The 14,855-nt window shown below is 44.6% G+C and overlaps 2 protein-coding genes across 4 annotated transcripts in view; one reads left to right on the top strand and one right to left on the bottom strand.

The window, feature by feature from the left end:
* Nucleotides 1-3,321, bottom strand: part of IQGAP1 (IQ motif containing GTPase activating protein 1) — a 44,433-nt gene extending 41,112 nt beyond the window's left edge. The window contains exons 1-3 of one of the 3 annotated variants that reach the window (XM_032446959.1): nt 3,307-3,321; nt 2,601-2,752; nt 1,054-1,330 (exon numbers count right to left, since the gene is read on the bottom strand). In XM_032446959.1, coding sequence (XP_032302850.1) covers nt 1,054-1,105 — 52 coding nt within the window. In that variant the 5' untranslated portion in view covers nt 1,106-1,330; nt 2,601-2,752; nt 3,307-3,321. Of the gene's footprint in view, nt 1-355; nt 723-1,053; nt 1,331-2,600; nt 2,999-3,306 lie in introns of those variants that run through there. The other 2 variants (XM_015873236.2, XM_032446958.1) reach the window with 2 other exon arrangements.
* A 32-nt stretch (nt 3,322-3,353) lies between these two features.
* TUBGCP4 (tubulin gamma complex associated protein 4) lies at nt 3,354-14,530 on the top strand. The gene is made up of 18 exons (XM_015873256.1): nt 3,354-3,488; nt 3,559-3,687; nt 4,150-4,272; nt 4,740-4,793; nt 5,220-5,276; nt 5,788-5,867; nt 6,300-6,498; nt 7,761-7,926; nt 9,121-9,245; nt 9,705-9,755; nt 10,186-10,291; nt 10,626-10,733; nt 10,973-11,111; nt 11,556-11,733; nt 12,635-12,769; nt 12,968-13,084; nt 13,334-13,473; nt 13,800-14,530. The coding sequence occupies exons 1-18, from the start codon at nt 3,411-3,413 to the stop codon at nt 13,837-13,839; spliced, it is 2,025 nt and encodes a 674-aa protein (XP_015728742.1). The 5' UTR covers nt 3,354-3,410; the 3' UTR covers nt 13,840-14,530.
* Nucleotides 14,531-14,855: the final 325 nt, after the last annotated feature.

Here is a 14,855-nt window from a genome sequence, read left to right as displayed (position 1 = left end):
ACGCTCTCATGCTGAAAAAGCCATATATATATTGTTTTGTTTTTGAAGGTTTTATAGATCAGTGTGACAAATAGGAAACGCCTCGTACCATCATTAGTCAAATGCGAACTTACACCTGAAACACTCTCAGCAAACAAAAACCAACGGATGAGGTATCAACCACAGCATTTGGGACAGAGCAAGGCCTCGCTAAGAACGGCCAGGACGTCTCAGAAACCCGCCCTTGGCGGCCACACGCATCTTTCCCATTACATCAGACTTTCCCAAAGTTACAAGAGCTGAACACGGCTTCGTGCCGCGGCAGAGGCCGGGAGCGGGGAGGAGCCGCCGCCTCCGCCCGCCCCGCAGACCCCACCTGCGGCCGCGCCCCGACCGTCGCTTTCGCCATCTCCCATCCGCCGCGCGGCGCCCGCTCCATCTTTGCTCATTTTTGACGTGACGTCTCGCACAAGCGACCATACGCCACAGAAATGTCGAGCCGAAGCTTCCCTCTCCATTAGCCAGCATATTTTCGAGAGATGCGGGCGCTCCACCCGATCGCATCCGATCGGTTCGGATGGTAGGCGAGGCACCGCCGCCGACACGGCAGGGAGGCGGCCGGATCGTGCTGCCACGGCAGCGGCCCGCCGCGCCCTTCTCGTGCCCGCCGAGATTGCTGCAGCAGCGCAGCCCCCGCCCCGCCGGGCTCCCCTCCCCGCGGCGGACATGTTGGGCGAGGCGCTGCGCGGCGCACGGCAGCGACCCTCGCGCGGGAGGCGAATGACGGCCCCGCGCCGCTCGCGCCCGCCGCCTTCACCCGGCGCTCTTCTCCACCGCCCGCGTTACACCCGTCGGGCTCGGGCGAGTTCGCGTGTCCCGCCGCACCCGCTCCGCGGGAGACTCCCCCGCTGCTCCCCCGCTGCCCCCCGCCGGAGCCTTCGCGCCCAGCAGCGGTCCCGGGAACGGACGGGCTCGGGCCAGGCGACGCCGGTCAGGAAACCTCCTGGAGGGGGCAGCGACTCCCGGAGCCGAGCCCGAGCCCGAGCCCCAGCCCCAGCCCCAGCCCGTACTCACAGCCGTAGTGCGGCCGGGACATGCCCAGCCCGTCCACCTCCTCCGCCGCCATAGCGCTGCGTTGGTCCGGGCCCGGCCGGGAGCTGGGCGCGGCTGTTCCTCTTCCTGCAGCACCGGGTGTGGCGGGGGAGGAGCCGCTCGTTCCGTTGCCGGCTCCATCCGCCGCGGTTCGGTTGGGAAGCCGCCTCTGTTCTGTTCTGCCCCGCCCGCCCCGCGCCTATCGCTGGGCAACAACGTCACCGCCCGACCCCGTCCAGCCTTTGCTGTGCATCCAAGCCTGGAGAACGTTCAGAGTGTTACAGTTAACACAGAACGTCAAACCGACCGGCCATTATTCAGAGAAAAGGAAAGCTGGCATAATACAAAGTCGTATGCAGATAAGGCTTTGAGAATACACAGGCTCAGCACCAAAGGATTGAAAGATGGAAACGTATCATTATTACAAAGACCAGCTTTACTAAGCAGATGGACAGATCGCTGTGCACCTTGCAAATACACAAACCTGAGTACATTTCTCCTCTAAAATATGTATGTATATAGAGATTGATAGATATGTAAGTACACCAAAACGCAGCGGTATCGATCAGAACTACTGAATGATTTTCACGTGAAGAGGAGCTACTTACATTATGACTTCACAGCTGACAAAAGAGGTACCCAGAGAAAAAAGGGGAGAAAACGAGACTGAAGAAAAGATTTCTTCATGTCTATTCATAACATAATAAATAGGGAGGTAAAAATTAAGGAAACATTAAAACTCAGCAGTGTTAAACCAGATAGAATCACACAAATTCAGATGCTGGTCAAAGGAAGCTGAATGCTCAGGAGCTGAATGCTCAGGAGCACTGCTGAGCAGAAGGGATCTTCTCCTCCTGTGTATTCTCTGCTGCCCAGTGCTCTCAGCTGAACAGCAGCACACGAGGTGCCCGGGCCTTGATGCAGTTAACCTGGGTTTATTAAGAATACACATAACAACCCTGAGGAAAAACACATTTTCCCATTTAGTCAGAACTAAATAGGAAGAGTTACGGAACTCATTTATCCAAGATGTTTAAGCCTTATCCGCTGTGTCAGCAACAGGGTTTAGTTCCCTATTCAATTTTGCTGTCTTTCACTACATTCTATTCTATAGGCCCTTGATGCCCTGTAGAAATTGAGATGGAATTACCCTGGTTGAATAAGTCCATATATTCTACACACACATACACAAGTAATATATGTAAACACTTTTATATAAATATATATAAACGCAATTATTGCATACACATATAGTTGCAAAACATATTTCTATATCCAACAGCTGCCTGGGACACCGAGCTGTGTGCACGCTGTCTGCAGGACTCTCCATGAAAACCTGAGAAGAAGCAACAGAAAAGGAGGAGCCCAAATCCTGACCGGTCCCGTTACAGTCACAACCTGTGCACGGCAGAGCCACAGGCTGCCAGAACAGCAGGTGAGCACTTACTCTTTGGAGGCAAACAAGCAATCTCACCACTCAGAGCTACAGTATCTTACCTAACACCATCCAACAGATGGGTAACACTCACCAACAAGGAATTCCAACAGCACGTCGCTATTTAAGTGGGTTTGATTCACTGCCAACATTTGGGTGACTTTGCTTTCCCAAACATCAGCCTCCTCCCACCTGCAGCGCTGACAAACAGCTGCTCCTTCTGCTTCACAAACTCCACATCCTGCCCTGGTGGAAAGGAAGGCACCTGGAACCCTCACCTTTGTGTGTGAAGGAATGCCACTAAAAGCTTCATTTTGGTTACAAAAGACCGGTACGTTTACATTCAAAATGTCTCCGACAGGTTAAATACATTATATAGACATTTACACAAATAAGAGCACCAGCAGGGGAAGGATGGAATCGGGCCGAGCCCCGCCGTCCGCTCCCACCCACTCGAGGGCCCGGCTGGCGGCTCCTCAGGGCTGTTCTGGGCCCGTCCTGCCCCAGCCCCGCTGAGACCCGCCCCGCTCTCCCCCAGCCCCGCTCGCCCATAACCCCTCTCTCCCATAGCCCCGCTCTCCCATAGGCCCGCTCTCCCATAGGCCCGCTCTCCCATAGCCCCGCTCTCCCATAGCCCCGCTCTCCCATAGCCCCTCTCTCCCATAGCCCCTCTCTCCCATAGCCCCGCTCTCCCCCAGCCCCGCTCTCCCCCAGCCCCGCTCTCCCCCAGCCCCGCTCTCCCATAACCCCTCTCTCTGCTGCGCCCGCTGAGACCCGCCCCGCTCGGCGGCCTCGCGCACCCGATTCCCGCCGGCTGCAGAGCCGCCCCCGCCGCTCGCGGGGCATCGCGCAGGCGCGCCCTTCCCGGCGGCCGTTGCGCTGCGCGGCGCTGCCCGGCGGCGCGATGATCCACGAGCTGCTGCTGGCGCTCAGCGGGTTCCCGGGCGCGGTCTTCACCTGGAGCAAGCGCGGCGGGCTGCAGGTGCGGCCCCTCCGCTCCCCTCTTCTCGCCTTTCGCTTCTTCGCTCCTTCACCGCTCCCTTTTCTCGCAGGTGTCTCAGGAATTGCCTTTCCTGCACCCCAGCGAGACCAGCGTCCTGAACCGCCTCTGCCGCCTCGGTACCGACTACATCCGCTTCGTCGAATTCGTGGAGCAGTACACGGGACACGTCCAGCAGCAGGTCGGGCACTGTCGGTGCAGCGCTGCGCCAGCACAAACTCACTGTCCTGAGCAGGGATCTGTCAGGTTCTGTGTGGTGTAAATGAGCGAGGGTGCACAACTGCCTGTGTTGAAAGACATGATGGAGTGCGGAAATCTCATTCCTAGGGGAAGGGAACGTCATGTGGTAATTTCTGGTCCCCGCGGTTCAGCAGGAGATGGTGAAGTGCCCAGGGACTCAGGAGGCATTCGTTCATAAACACAGCAGTGCTGCAGCACGCACAGGCTGCTGACCGTTCCTGACTCCTGCAATCATCCACAGAAGAGCTAAACAGCTCCGTTCGTTTTGTTTTCTTGGTCGTTTTATGGTTGTTGAAGGTGCATTTCAGAGCGTTGTGACCATTGGCTGCTGATGTAGTGTTGCAGGAAGCTCCATTACTCATCAGACCTGTGCTGAGGGCCTGCTTTTATTGTTCTGTTTCAGGACCATCACCTATCTCAGCAAAACCAGAGTGGATTGCATGGCATTTATTTGCGAGCATTCTGCACAGGCCTAGATTCAGTGCTGCAGCCGTATCGACAGGCACTGCTTGACCTGGAACAAGAGGTAAAGGAGAGAGACTTAGGGCAAGAGGCTGTTTGCCGCTGGCACATTGTGGAAGCTTGTCATTTCTGCCGTTACTGTACTGATAAGTGGTAGTAGTTAAAGAGACAACAAGATAGTTTCCTTTCCACTTTGGGAATGGCTTTCAAATTACTCCTGTGAGATGCTATTGTAAATGACTGTTTATTTAATAAGCTGTCATTCCCTTCCACATACAATTCAATAAGTGCCCCATCAGCCTCAGCCTGGTGCTGTTTCTCACTACCATGACTTCAGTTTTCAGTTGCAGAGGTTCTGATAAAGTCCTCGGGACTTAGCAGATGTTCTGTCTTAGGTACTGTCATCATCCAGTGGTTTCATTAAAAGTTACATATGGGACATAGCGTGATACGAAACATAGAGCCAAACTTGCCTTTTTACTTATCTATGCCATTTTCTAATTTTCATTAATTGCTTTGTTGTCCTTACAGTTTCTGGCTGACCCACATCTTTCCATCTCACATGTTAATTATTCCTTGGACCAGGTAATGCTGATGAACCTGTTCATGCTAATGGTTACTCTTATCATTTTGTAACACATCTAATGAGAATGTGAATGGTGTAAACAAGGTTTAGTCTTTCATCTTACGTCATTTCTCCTCAACATCTCCAAATTTATAGTCCTGTAATCATACTTAGAGGGTCACTTGCACTTTGACACAACACATGGGTCCTCCTCCTTTACCCTGGCATAGTTCTCTCAACTTCTGTTTATTCTGAACTGCAGCTGGAATACAGTGTTTGAATAACCCTTGGTCCAGGTGAGGATGGACATTGTTTCCAGTGATTTTTCAGGTCACTGACTAGTTTCCAGCTAGAGTGGAAAGCATACTAACAGCTTGCTTAAACTACTGTAATTACCTGTTGTCCACACTTACTTAAGAGTAACAGTTCTCTCCCTTGTGCTGCAGTTTCAGTTACTCTTCCCATCTGTGATGGTTGTGGTGGAACAGATCAAAACTCAGAAGGTATGGTAAAATTTTAGCTAGTCTCTCTTAGCAAGTTTCCTCTATAGCTGATAAAGTATTTTGTGCCTTTATCCCAGAACTGAATGCTAGGAAAGAATCTGGTTTCAGTTAGTGTAAGTATTGAATGCTTTACAGATCTCTTTACACTCAGTTTGACTATTTCCTCATTATTAGCAAGATGCATTTTGTAATCACAACATGCTTCAAACTACAAGATGCTGCTAGTTGGAATTTCTTCTTTTCTGATTCTATTTTCTTCTATTCTTGAATTAAAAAAGGAAAAGGAGTAGCTAATGTTTCCAAAGTCCTTGGAGGTTTAGTTTTCATCTAGGGAAGCTTTTGAGAGACGCTTACATAGAAGACTTCTTTCTACACTACGCAGAGTATGTTTAATCTTTTTCTATCAGACTTCTGCGGTTCTTGTTAGCTGAAAATGTAGCATTTAAATCCTTGAAAAGGTCAGTACAGATCCAAGCAACAGTCCTAGTCTAACCACTTTTTCTTTCTGTAGATTCATGGATGTCAGATACTAGAAACTGTCCACAAACATAGCTGTGGGGGGTTGCCTCCTGTTCGCAGTGCTCTTGAAAAGTAGGTAGATGCAACAAAACTATTTTGTTTGTACTTAACACCTGACAGTAGTATCGGAGTGTTTTCTTACTTGTGAAAGCAGATGATGCTGCTCGAATCAGACCTGCATGATTTAAAAGGGCAAACTGTCACAGTCTCCTTTATTTATCTAAAACAGATTCATGGCAGGAAGTAAAGCTTTCTCCATATTTTGTACTTTTGAGGATCCCACTAGGGCATCTTTTAGGGCTGAAGTCTAAACAAAATGTCTTGGATACAGCAGACATTGTTGTTTTTATTCATCCTTTAGAAAATAAAATAAATTTCACTGTGTATCGATGTAATGTAAGTATCACATTGCCTGTCTGATGAGCTGGAGTTTCCAGAATGATGTACAATGAGGTTTTGATTACTGTGTGCGATGGACCCACTGTCTGTTTCTTTTGATTTCAGGATTCTGGCTGTGTGTCATGGAGTCATGTATAAGCAGCTCTCTGCCTGGATGCTGCATGGATTGCTACTAGACCAACATGAAGAGTTCTTTATCAAACAGGGCCCTTCTGAGAGTGTCTCTGGCCAACCCGAAGATGATGATGATGACCTCGGAATTGGAGGACTTACGGGAAAACAGCTGCGAGAGCTGCAGGACCTGGTAAGACTGCAAGTTGCAGCTTGGCATCTTCAGTCATCAAGTAACTGAGAGGAAGTACTGCTTCAGTGCAAATGATACAAATGATCAGTCATTCTTGAGACCCCATGTACTGGGTCTGGCTGGGGCGGAGTTAAATCCTGTGCTTTGCACTTGTAGCTAGAATGGCATTAATATCAACACCTCTATTTTGTGTATTACTGAGCAGTGTTAGTGTAGTATCAAGACACTCTCTGGCCACTCCAAAGCCAGTGGGCTGGGAGTAGGCAAGAGGTGGGGAGGAGACATTGCAAGAGCAGCTGACCTAAACCTACCAAAGGCATATTCCATAAAGCACACTTGGCAATAAAAGCTGGGCAAGGAGGAGGCGCTTTTATAATAGAAATCTATGTCCTGAACAACTGTGAGGCCCTGTTCTGCAAGACATGGCTGAACATTGCCTGCTGATTGGAAGCAGAGAATAATTGTTCTCTCTATACTTCCATCTGTCCTTCGCTTGTTTTTCCTCCTCTTTTTTCCCTCTCTTTGATTAAATTGTGCTTATCTCAGCTTGTGAGCATTTCTTTTCCTCCCCACTGTTTTATCCGCCTTTTCCTTGGAAAGAGGGAGAGTGAGAGAGGTGTGAAGTTCAGCTAATCATTGTAAAACCATCACATCTGATAGGATGGCAGATCAACAGAGTGTCATTGCAGGTTGCAGCTAGATATTAAGAAGATAATAATCCTGGGCTCACGTGGACAAACTTGGGAGCAGAAGGCCGTATCAAATAAAATATGCATAGCCACAAATAACGGGAAGTACTGTGCTCATCTTGCTCTTCTCTGATTCCTTAACCAACAGCGATCTTCCATGCTTAGTGAAGCATCGCAGCATTTGAACAGTTACTGCATCAGGCTCAAGTGAGAAACAACTGCAATTTCATAAATTCACGCTCTGGTTTGCTGTGAGAAAATATTTCCTGGGCACTGTTGGTTTTAATATGTTAAACACAGCTCTGTGAATGCACAAAAGATCCACTGCGGTTACACCTTGCACTGTGTAAAATTCAGTGCCTTCTATAAGCAGTCTTTGCTGAGAGCAGATTTCACATAGGCAAAAACAAGGAAAAGCTTTAAAAGGCCATGGAAAAACAGTTACTTTTAGTATACTCTGATCCTTATTTATTGTTGGCTTTTTTTAATATAAACCTGTTGGTTTTTTGTGTTTTTTTTTTCAACCTTTTTCTCTCCTTGTGCTTTCTGTCTTGTCCCTGGTGTCTCTGACAGCGCTTGATTGAGGAGGAGAACATGTTGGCTCCATCTCTAAAACAGTTCTCTCTGCGAGTGGAGATGCTGCCATCATACATTCCTGTGCGAGTTGCTGAAAAAATCTTGTTTGTGGGAGAATCTGTACAAATGTTTGAGAATCAAAATGTTAACCTGACCAGAAAAGGTAAGGAGCATCTTTCTTATGGCCATCATTCAGCTGTGAAAGACTGACAAGTATCTTCCAAAATACTGTACGAACAAATTCTTTAACAGTCACTGTTAAAATGATGAGCTTCAGAAAATACAAATGGCTGTGCCAGATCAGAGTGATGATCCAACTGCTCTGCTTCTAATTGAGTGCTAGGAAAGGATATAAGTGCAGCACAAGTAAAAATTGCTTTCCAAACATAAGTTACCATCTGATTTACACTGGAGAAATAAACCCACTGTAAAGGTCATATTGCCTTTTGAGTTTCTATCCCTGTCCCTGAAGGGTTCAAACAAATGCAGGAACACATCTTGCTCTGAGTGTGTGTGTGTGCAGAATAGCATCACAGACTTAGAATACATGCACTAAGAGATTGATTGCAGTGTATTCCCAAAAGTGGCTGGGGAAGACAGATCATCACACGATGGAGCTTCAAAGACAAAAGCAAAACAAAGATGATTCCAACTGATTGGTCTCTTTGAGAGCCTGATAGGTTTACACTGGAAGATGATTTTTGGAAATACACTGCAGCAAGAGAGGAGGACTGCTCTAGATTCTCAATCTTGAACTTGTCTATGTAAGTTAGGCTTATGGTTAGGCTGCGGTTGGACTTGATGATCTTCAAGGTCTTTTCCAGCCTGGGTAATTCTATGATTCTATGAAGAATACTCAAGTGTCTAATGCCAGTGCAGATAACAAAGAACCAATTGAATTGGATTGCTTTCTTCTGTTTGTAGAAGTGAGGAGTGGTTTCAAATTCCCAAGTCCAAGCAATGGGATACAACTGTAAGGGACAGAGTATGTGGAGAATCAAACCAACTGGTAAATGCAGCAGAAAAGTTCAGGGTTCAATGATCTAGCTGAGTCCTGGGAAAAAGGACTGTATATTTGCACATAACATCACTCTGCATCTTCCGTGCTTACCTGCTTTTTGTTTGTTTGTTTGTTTTGTCTGATACTGCAGAACTGCTGTATCAAGTGTCTATTGTGCAATAGTATTTGCAGTACTATCTTGTACTTGGTACTTCAGGGCCTCCACAAATTCACGTTCCTCGTGTCTGACATGACACTGGGGCAGAGAGGCTGCCCAGGAAGCACAGTGTGCTGGAAAGGGTCTGTGCTTACTTGAATAATATTTGTTATCATCCATAACATCTCATTGTTGTACAGGCTCCATCCTAAAAAACCAGGAGGACACTTTTGCAGCAGAACTACATCGACTCAAGCAGCAGCCACTCTTTAGTTTGGTAGACTTTGAATCTGTGGTTGACTGGATACGGAGCACAGTTGCTGAGGTAAGGATCCCAGGTAGGGTGACTATACAGATTGAGGAGCTTGAGTTTTGTGAATGACCAGAAGAAGGGAAGCTGTTTACAATCAATTAAAACAGGAAGGTGAAAAAAAGTAGGTAGCTTTTATGCTCTTACCAGGTTTAGTGTCCTATCATTCCAACTTCTAATGATACAAAGACTTCAAATAGTACCAGTCATCTGCAGGGAATTTTAATACAGTATTATAGTATTCATATAGTATACATAGTATTTAATATAGTATTAATATAGTATTGTAGTTAGTAGCATGGGTTGCCCACCCAGGAGTCATCTTAGTGTCTTCCTCTTTTGTTTTATATAACATTTTATATACGTGCATTTTAAATTTATCACTAGTATTTTAAGACAGTTACTGAATTCTATACATTAAGTTTATCTGTAACTAAGGAGATTTCTTGTTTGTTTATTCTGTTTTCTCACTAGCATCTTTGGAAACTGATGGTGGAGGAATCTGACTTACTTGGACAACTGAAGGTAATGTTACTGTTAACTTGTTTCTGCAAAAGTAGCTTAAAATTGCTGGTGTGGGATTTGCTTTGTTTCATTTTTTTTTAATGGTCCTTTCCCAGCAAATGCTTTACTGTCTTATGTTTTATACTTTCTTCTTTTAGGTAACTCTCTTTTCATTTCCCAAGATCATGAGTACAGTGATAGAACTTAGTCAGAGACAGAGTTAAAGGAGAAAATGTATGTGGTTTTGTGCTTTGCATCTCAGAGATTCATTTTATTGCTTGCAGTGCATTGCACTGTAGACTTTCTGGCCACTGGATGAAGTTTACAGCTCTCCAGCTGTGTTTTGAAATGGCAGAAATTGTCCAAGTAATCAAAAAGCATTACCAGTTATAATGCTTACTCTTTCTGCTCAGTTTTTTATATGCTTACATATAAAAACTTTTCTAAACAGATTATAAAAGACTTTTACCTTTTGGGAAGAGGCGAGCTGTTTCAGGCCTTCATTGACACTGCACAGCACATGTTAAAAACACCACCTACGGCTGTAACAGAACATGGTGAGTGCTGATTACTCATCTACAAAATGTCCTCCCTGTGCTCTGGCAGGAAAATAGTAAAGTCCAGTGCAGATTTCCTTATCTTATCCTCTGAATGTTTTCATTAGTTTTGAAAGAGCAGTACTTCTGAATTACAGAATAATGCACATTGGGCAAAAATAACATCTTTCAGTAACTTTCAGATGATAGCTTTCTCTCCGTATTGAAGAGCGAAGTTAAAGTAGTGAAAGTAGTGTTGGTCTTTTATGGCCCAACGTAAATAATTAATAGGTGCAAAATAAGCACTGTCCCTATCTTGAGTTTTCTGTTAATATTTGTGTTTTCTCTCTATCAGACATCAATGTTGCATTTCAGCAGTCTGCTCATAAGGTACTGTTAGATGATGACAACCTTCTTCCTTTGCTTCACTTGACCATTGAGTATCATGGAAAGGAGCATAAAGGTATCTATTTGAATTTTTAGTAATGAGTTAAGAGGGATTATGACAATGACCTGGTTTTCAAAATCCTACTGCTCTCATGTGGATTTAAGAAATATTAAATTCTCTTCCTTAACAGCCCTGTGTGATACCCTAGTTTGCTTTTCCTCTTCTTGTTCTGTTCTTTCCCCTTTTCATTCTTCTCTGGAAGGCTTTGCCTTGACTGAGAGAAAGACGTAACTGAGCACCTTATCTGTTTTCAGATTCTTCTCAGACTCGTGAAGGGACTTCCCGAGAGTTATCTCCACGTGAAGCTCCTGCATCTGGCTGGGCAGCTCTGGGCCTTTCTTACAAAGTTCAGTGGCCACTGCATATTCTCTTTACTCCTGCTGTTTTGGAAAAGTAAGTACTAAGTATTGTCTTTGTGTCTGGAAGCTCCCTGATCTCAGGCTTTTTTCCCTTATAGAGAGCATATAAAAGGTATCTACCTATCTAAAGGTAGAGCTTTAGCACCTGAGCTTGCTCACTGAGCCTTACTCTTCCTACTTAGCAATGTTGAGGTTACTTGTTGCAGATGAGGCCATGGCTGAGCTGTCAGCAAAACAGATCTGTCAAAACTTCACCAGCTCTTTTCTGGTAATGTTAGAATTTGTTTTGTTTTTTTTTGTAATCAATAACCAATACAATCGAATCTGTTACTGAAATTGGCTGCTACTTCATCTACCCTGTCTGTTGGCAGGCAACTATCTGCCATTTCTCTTTCCAGTCTTACACTGTTGTGTTCTCCAGTACCTGTAATCAAGAAAGAGTTCTGTCCTAAACAGCTTTGTTCTTTTTTGACTGTAGGTACAATGTTGTGTTCAAATACCTGCTCAGCGTGCGACGGGTCCAGGCAGAGCTACAGCATTGCTGGGCTCTCCAGATGCAACGTAAACACCTGAAATCTAACAGAACTGATGCCATCAAGTGGCGTCTGAGGGACCACATGGCTTTTCTTGTGGACAATCTCCAGTATTATCTCCAAGTGAGTATTAAACAGAGTTGAACTTGTATCACTTAATTGGGAACTGACAGAAATCTAGGGTGGGAGCTCTGAAGTTTTAAACTACAACTTTCTCCAAGTTCCCGGATTCAGTGCTACAACTGTACAGTTAGTGGATATGTGAATCAATAGAGTTTTAAGTATTAATGGAAATGCAAATGTTTCTGGCTCTCTAGTGCTATTAAGGAGCTGTGAGAAGCCCCACTTACCCCTGAAGCTAAATCAATAAGCTGCATCCTGTCTTGGTCCTTTGCCCCTTGAAGTGAACTCTACTTTGTTGAGTAACAGTGAGTTCTTTTGGGTGGTTTTGTGTTTGTTTCTTTTAGTTAGGATTTTTTTTTTTTAATTGAAAGAAGCCATGTTCTCAGTTTCAAATCCCAACAGTAGTTAGTAGTAGCATAATTTTGCAAAAATCAATTTGTTAATAGCTACAACAGTGGAATCTAGGGGGTCTGATTTTCAGGCTTTCTGGAGTAATGGCTCAAGCCTTTGCCCTGATGAGCATATTATGCAGGCTTTGCCCATTGCTGGTGAAAGTGCATAGTTAGTGGTGGTGACTGTATTGAAAAACAGTGCTTTGTAGCCGTGAATGTGATTTATCGTACAGAAACAAATAGATTGCTCCAAAAGTCATGCTTCCTAAGTACTTTTTTCACTAGTTAGAAATTAACTGTTTTTCTGCATTTGGGATCAGTTCTTTCCTTATTACTGTACTACTGTTGTATATAGAACTCCATTAATGACGCAGATAGAAATCAATGCTCAGCCTCTAATATAAGGGTAGCGGTAGGGAAAGCAAATTTCTTATACAACTTCTAGCTGGTCTGAGGTATTCCTATTCTTCTAGGAAGCTGTTAATGTAAACTCTTTGCATATTCATCAGGTGGATGTACTGGAATCTCAGTTCTCACAGCTTCTCCAGCAAATAAATGCCACACGAGATTTTGAGAGTATACGACTGGCTCATGATCATTTCTTAAGTAATCTGTTGGCTCAGTCTTTCATCCTCCTAAAGCCTGTAAGTAGATCTTGTTTTCAACTCTTTTTCTATAAGTTGTTTTTTCCTCAAGAAAAAGGGCCTTGGTGACTACTGAAAAATATGGCATTAATATCATCTGGATTATGAATGCTTTAATTTTCAGGAACTAAAAACAAACTTCCTCTGAGGCTGAGCTCTGTATGTAATTGGTAACCTGTACTTTTTTTCCCTGTACAGGTTTTCCACTGTTTAAATGAAATTCTGGACCTTTGTCATAGTTTTTGTTCTCTGGTGAGTCAGAATCTGGGACCGTTAGATGAGCGTGGAGCTGCACAACTCAGTATTCTGGTGAAGGTGAATGTCTATTGATATGGTCTTGTTCATCTCCCTTGCAAACAGCTAAGCTTTAACTTTACTCTTGTTCTACGCTGAGATCAGACCTTCTGTGTGGACACTCAGAATTACTTGAATTAATCAATATCACCTTTTGGCTGCACCTAATTGTTTCGGCTCACAGGTTACCTTATAGTAGACCTCAAGCAAAAATCTTTTGCAGTGATACTTTTGAGAGGCTTTCCTGAACAGGTTTCCTGTAATTTGTAGGGGTTCAGTCGTCAGTCGTCGCTGCTCTTCAAGATTCTATCTAGTGTTCGAAACCATCAAATAAACTCCTACTTAGCACAACTGCTACTACGTCTGGATTATAACAAATACTACACACAGGCTGGAGGCACCTTGGGCAGGTAGGAATGGCTTCAGTGGCACTTGCAGAATTATCCTGGGGCACGTGAAATATAAAGCATGCTACACACTTGTAATTAAGCAATGTTGATTTTTCTGTAGGCCAAAATCAGTGGAAGCAAGATGCTACCAAGCACTGTGATAGAGAAGTAACAATACCAGACAGACTTGGCTTCTGGTTTTCATGTGTGCTTCCCCCCAGTGCTTTTGAGCTACCTGCTAGTTAACACTTGCTGAAAAACGGTCATGTGCGTTAATAGAGGGGAGCTTCCTTAAATTTCTTAGTATCTATTTGTAGGTATGTTAATATTGCATCCTTCTCTTGCAGTTTCAGAATTGAGCACGAAGACCTTTTCTTCAGACCGTGACCAGCAACAGAGTAAGCAGTGAAGCCTGTGCAGTTGGCTCTTGCCTAGTGAAACACTGTCAGAAAGAACTGGCAGGAAGTGCTACCTACCTGCAACTGCCTAGTGATTACAGAAAGCTTCTCCATTTGTCCGGAACTAGTACAAACATGTTTCCTGCAGTCTTCATGTGCTCATAGAATATGGAGGAAGTCACCTGTTGTTCTTAACCATGAATGAAGTTTTAGCTTTCTTCAGAAATTTGACTTAACTGTCATAAACCAGTTTATCACACACCTGCTAATCAAATACTTAGCTCTAGGTAAAAGAAACAACTCCAATAGCATTTTGAAGTGGACTGGAAGGGGATGAAGGAATAGAATTTAAGAATTTTTTTTCTTTTACAGTGTGCTGTTCCACCATGACAGTATAGTTTTCAGTATAGTTAAGTTTTACAGAGAAAGTATGTGACATTGCTAGCCCAGTCCTTAATGTATTTTAATATACTGGAATTATTCATACCTGTTAATATTTGCACTGTTCAAAGTGCAAATCTCCCTCTACTGACAGAAAAAGGTGTGAGAAATAAAGCTAGGGAGTAACTTAAGACATCATCTGTAAATGTACTCTGTTTCCATTCAAGACTATTTAGAATGCTGCTCATGACTAATGTAGTGAACCAAAATAAATCTTTGGCATGCACTTTTCTCCTGCACCTCAGGCTTCCAGCAGTTGATTTGTCCTAGCTCCCTTCTCTCTTCCACTTTTGTATTGCCAGTCTGTGCTGAGGCAGGTTAATATCTGTGTAGTCAAAACAGGAGGGAAGAAAAAAAAAAAAGTTGCCAAAACAAAACAGTACTTTGTCCTCAAAGTTCTTACCAGTCGCTTCAGAAGTATCTTGTTCCAGCAAGTTGCAGCAGTACACAACATTCCATTTCAAAAAACAGAAGTGGCGCTGGTGCCTTGAACGCAGTCATGGGTCCATCGTTCTGTAAATAAGTCTACCACCTTTCCATCCCTTTGTAAGTGACTTTTTGTGT

Source organism: Coturnix japonica, chromosome 10 (assembly GCF_001577835.2).
Source record: "Coturnix japonica isolate 7356 chromosome 10, Coturnix japonica 2.1, whole genome shotgun sequence".
Lineage (NCBI taxonomy): Eukaryota > Metazoa > Chordata > Aves > Galliformes > Phasianidae > Coturnix > Coturnix japonica.
Note: the sequence above shows the minus strand (reverse complement) of the source record. Positions and strands in the feature narration are given on the sequence as shown.

Bases quoted from the DNA above. Each gene is read 5' to 3' on its own strand.
- TUBGCP4 (XM_015873256.1), top strand. From the start codon at position 3,411: ATGATCCACGAGCTGCTGCTGGCGCTCAGCGGGTTCCCGGGCGCGGTC. The intron at 5,277-5,787 runs GTATGGTAAAAT...TTCTTTCTGTAG, and splicing joins AACAGATCAAAACTCAGAAG to ATTCATGGATGTCAGATACT. The intron at 13,474-13,799 runs GTAGGAATGGCT...CTTCTCTTGCAG, and splicing joins GCTGGAGGCACCTTGGGCAG to TTTCAGAATTGAGCACGAAG.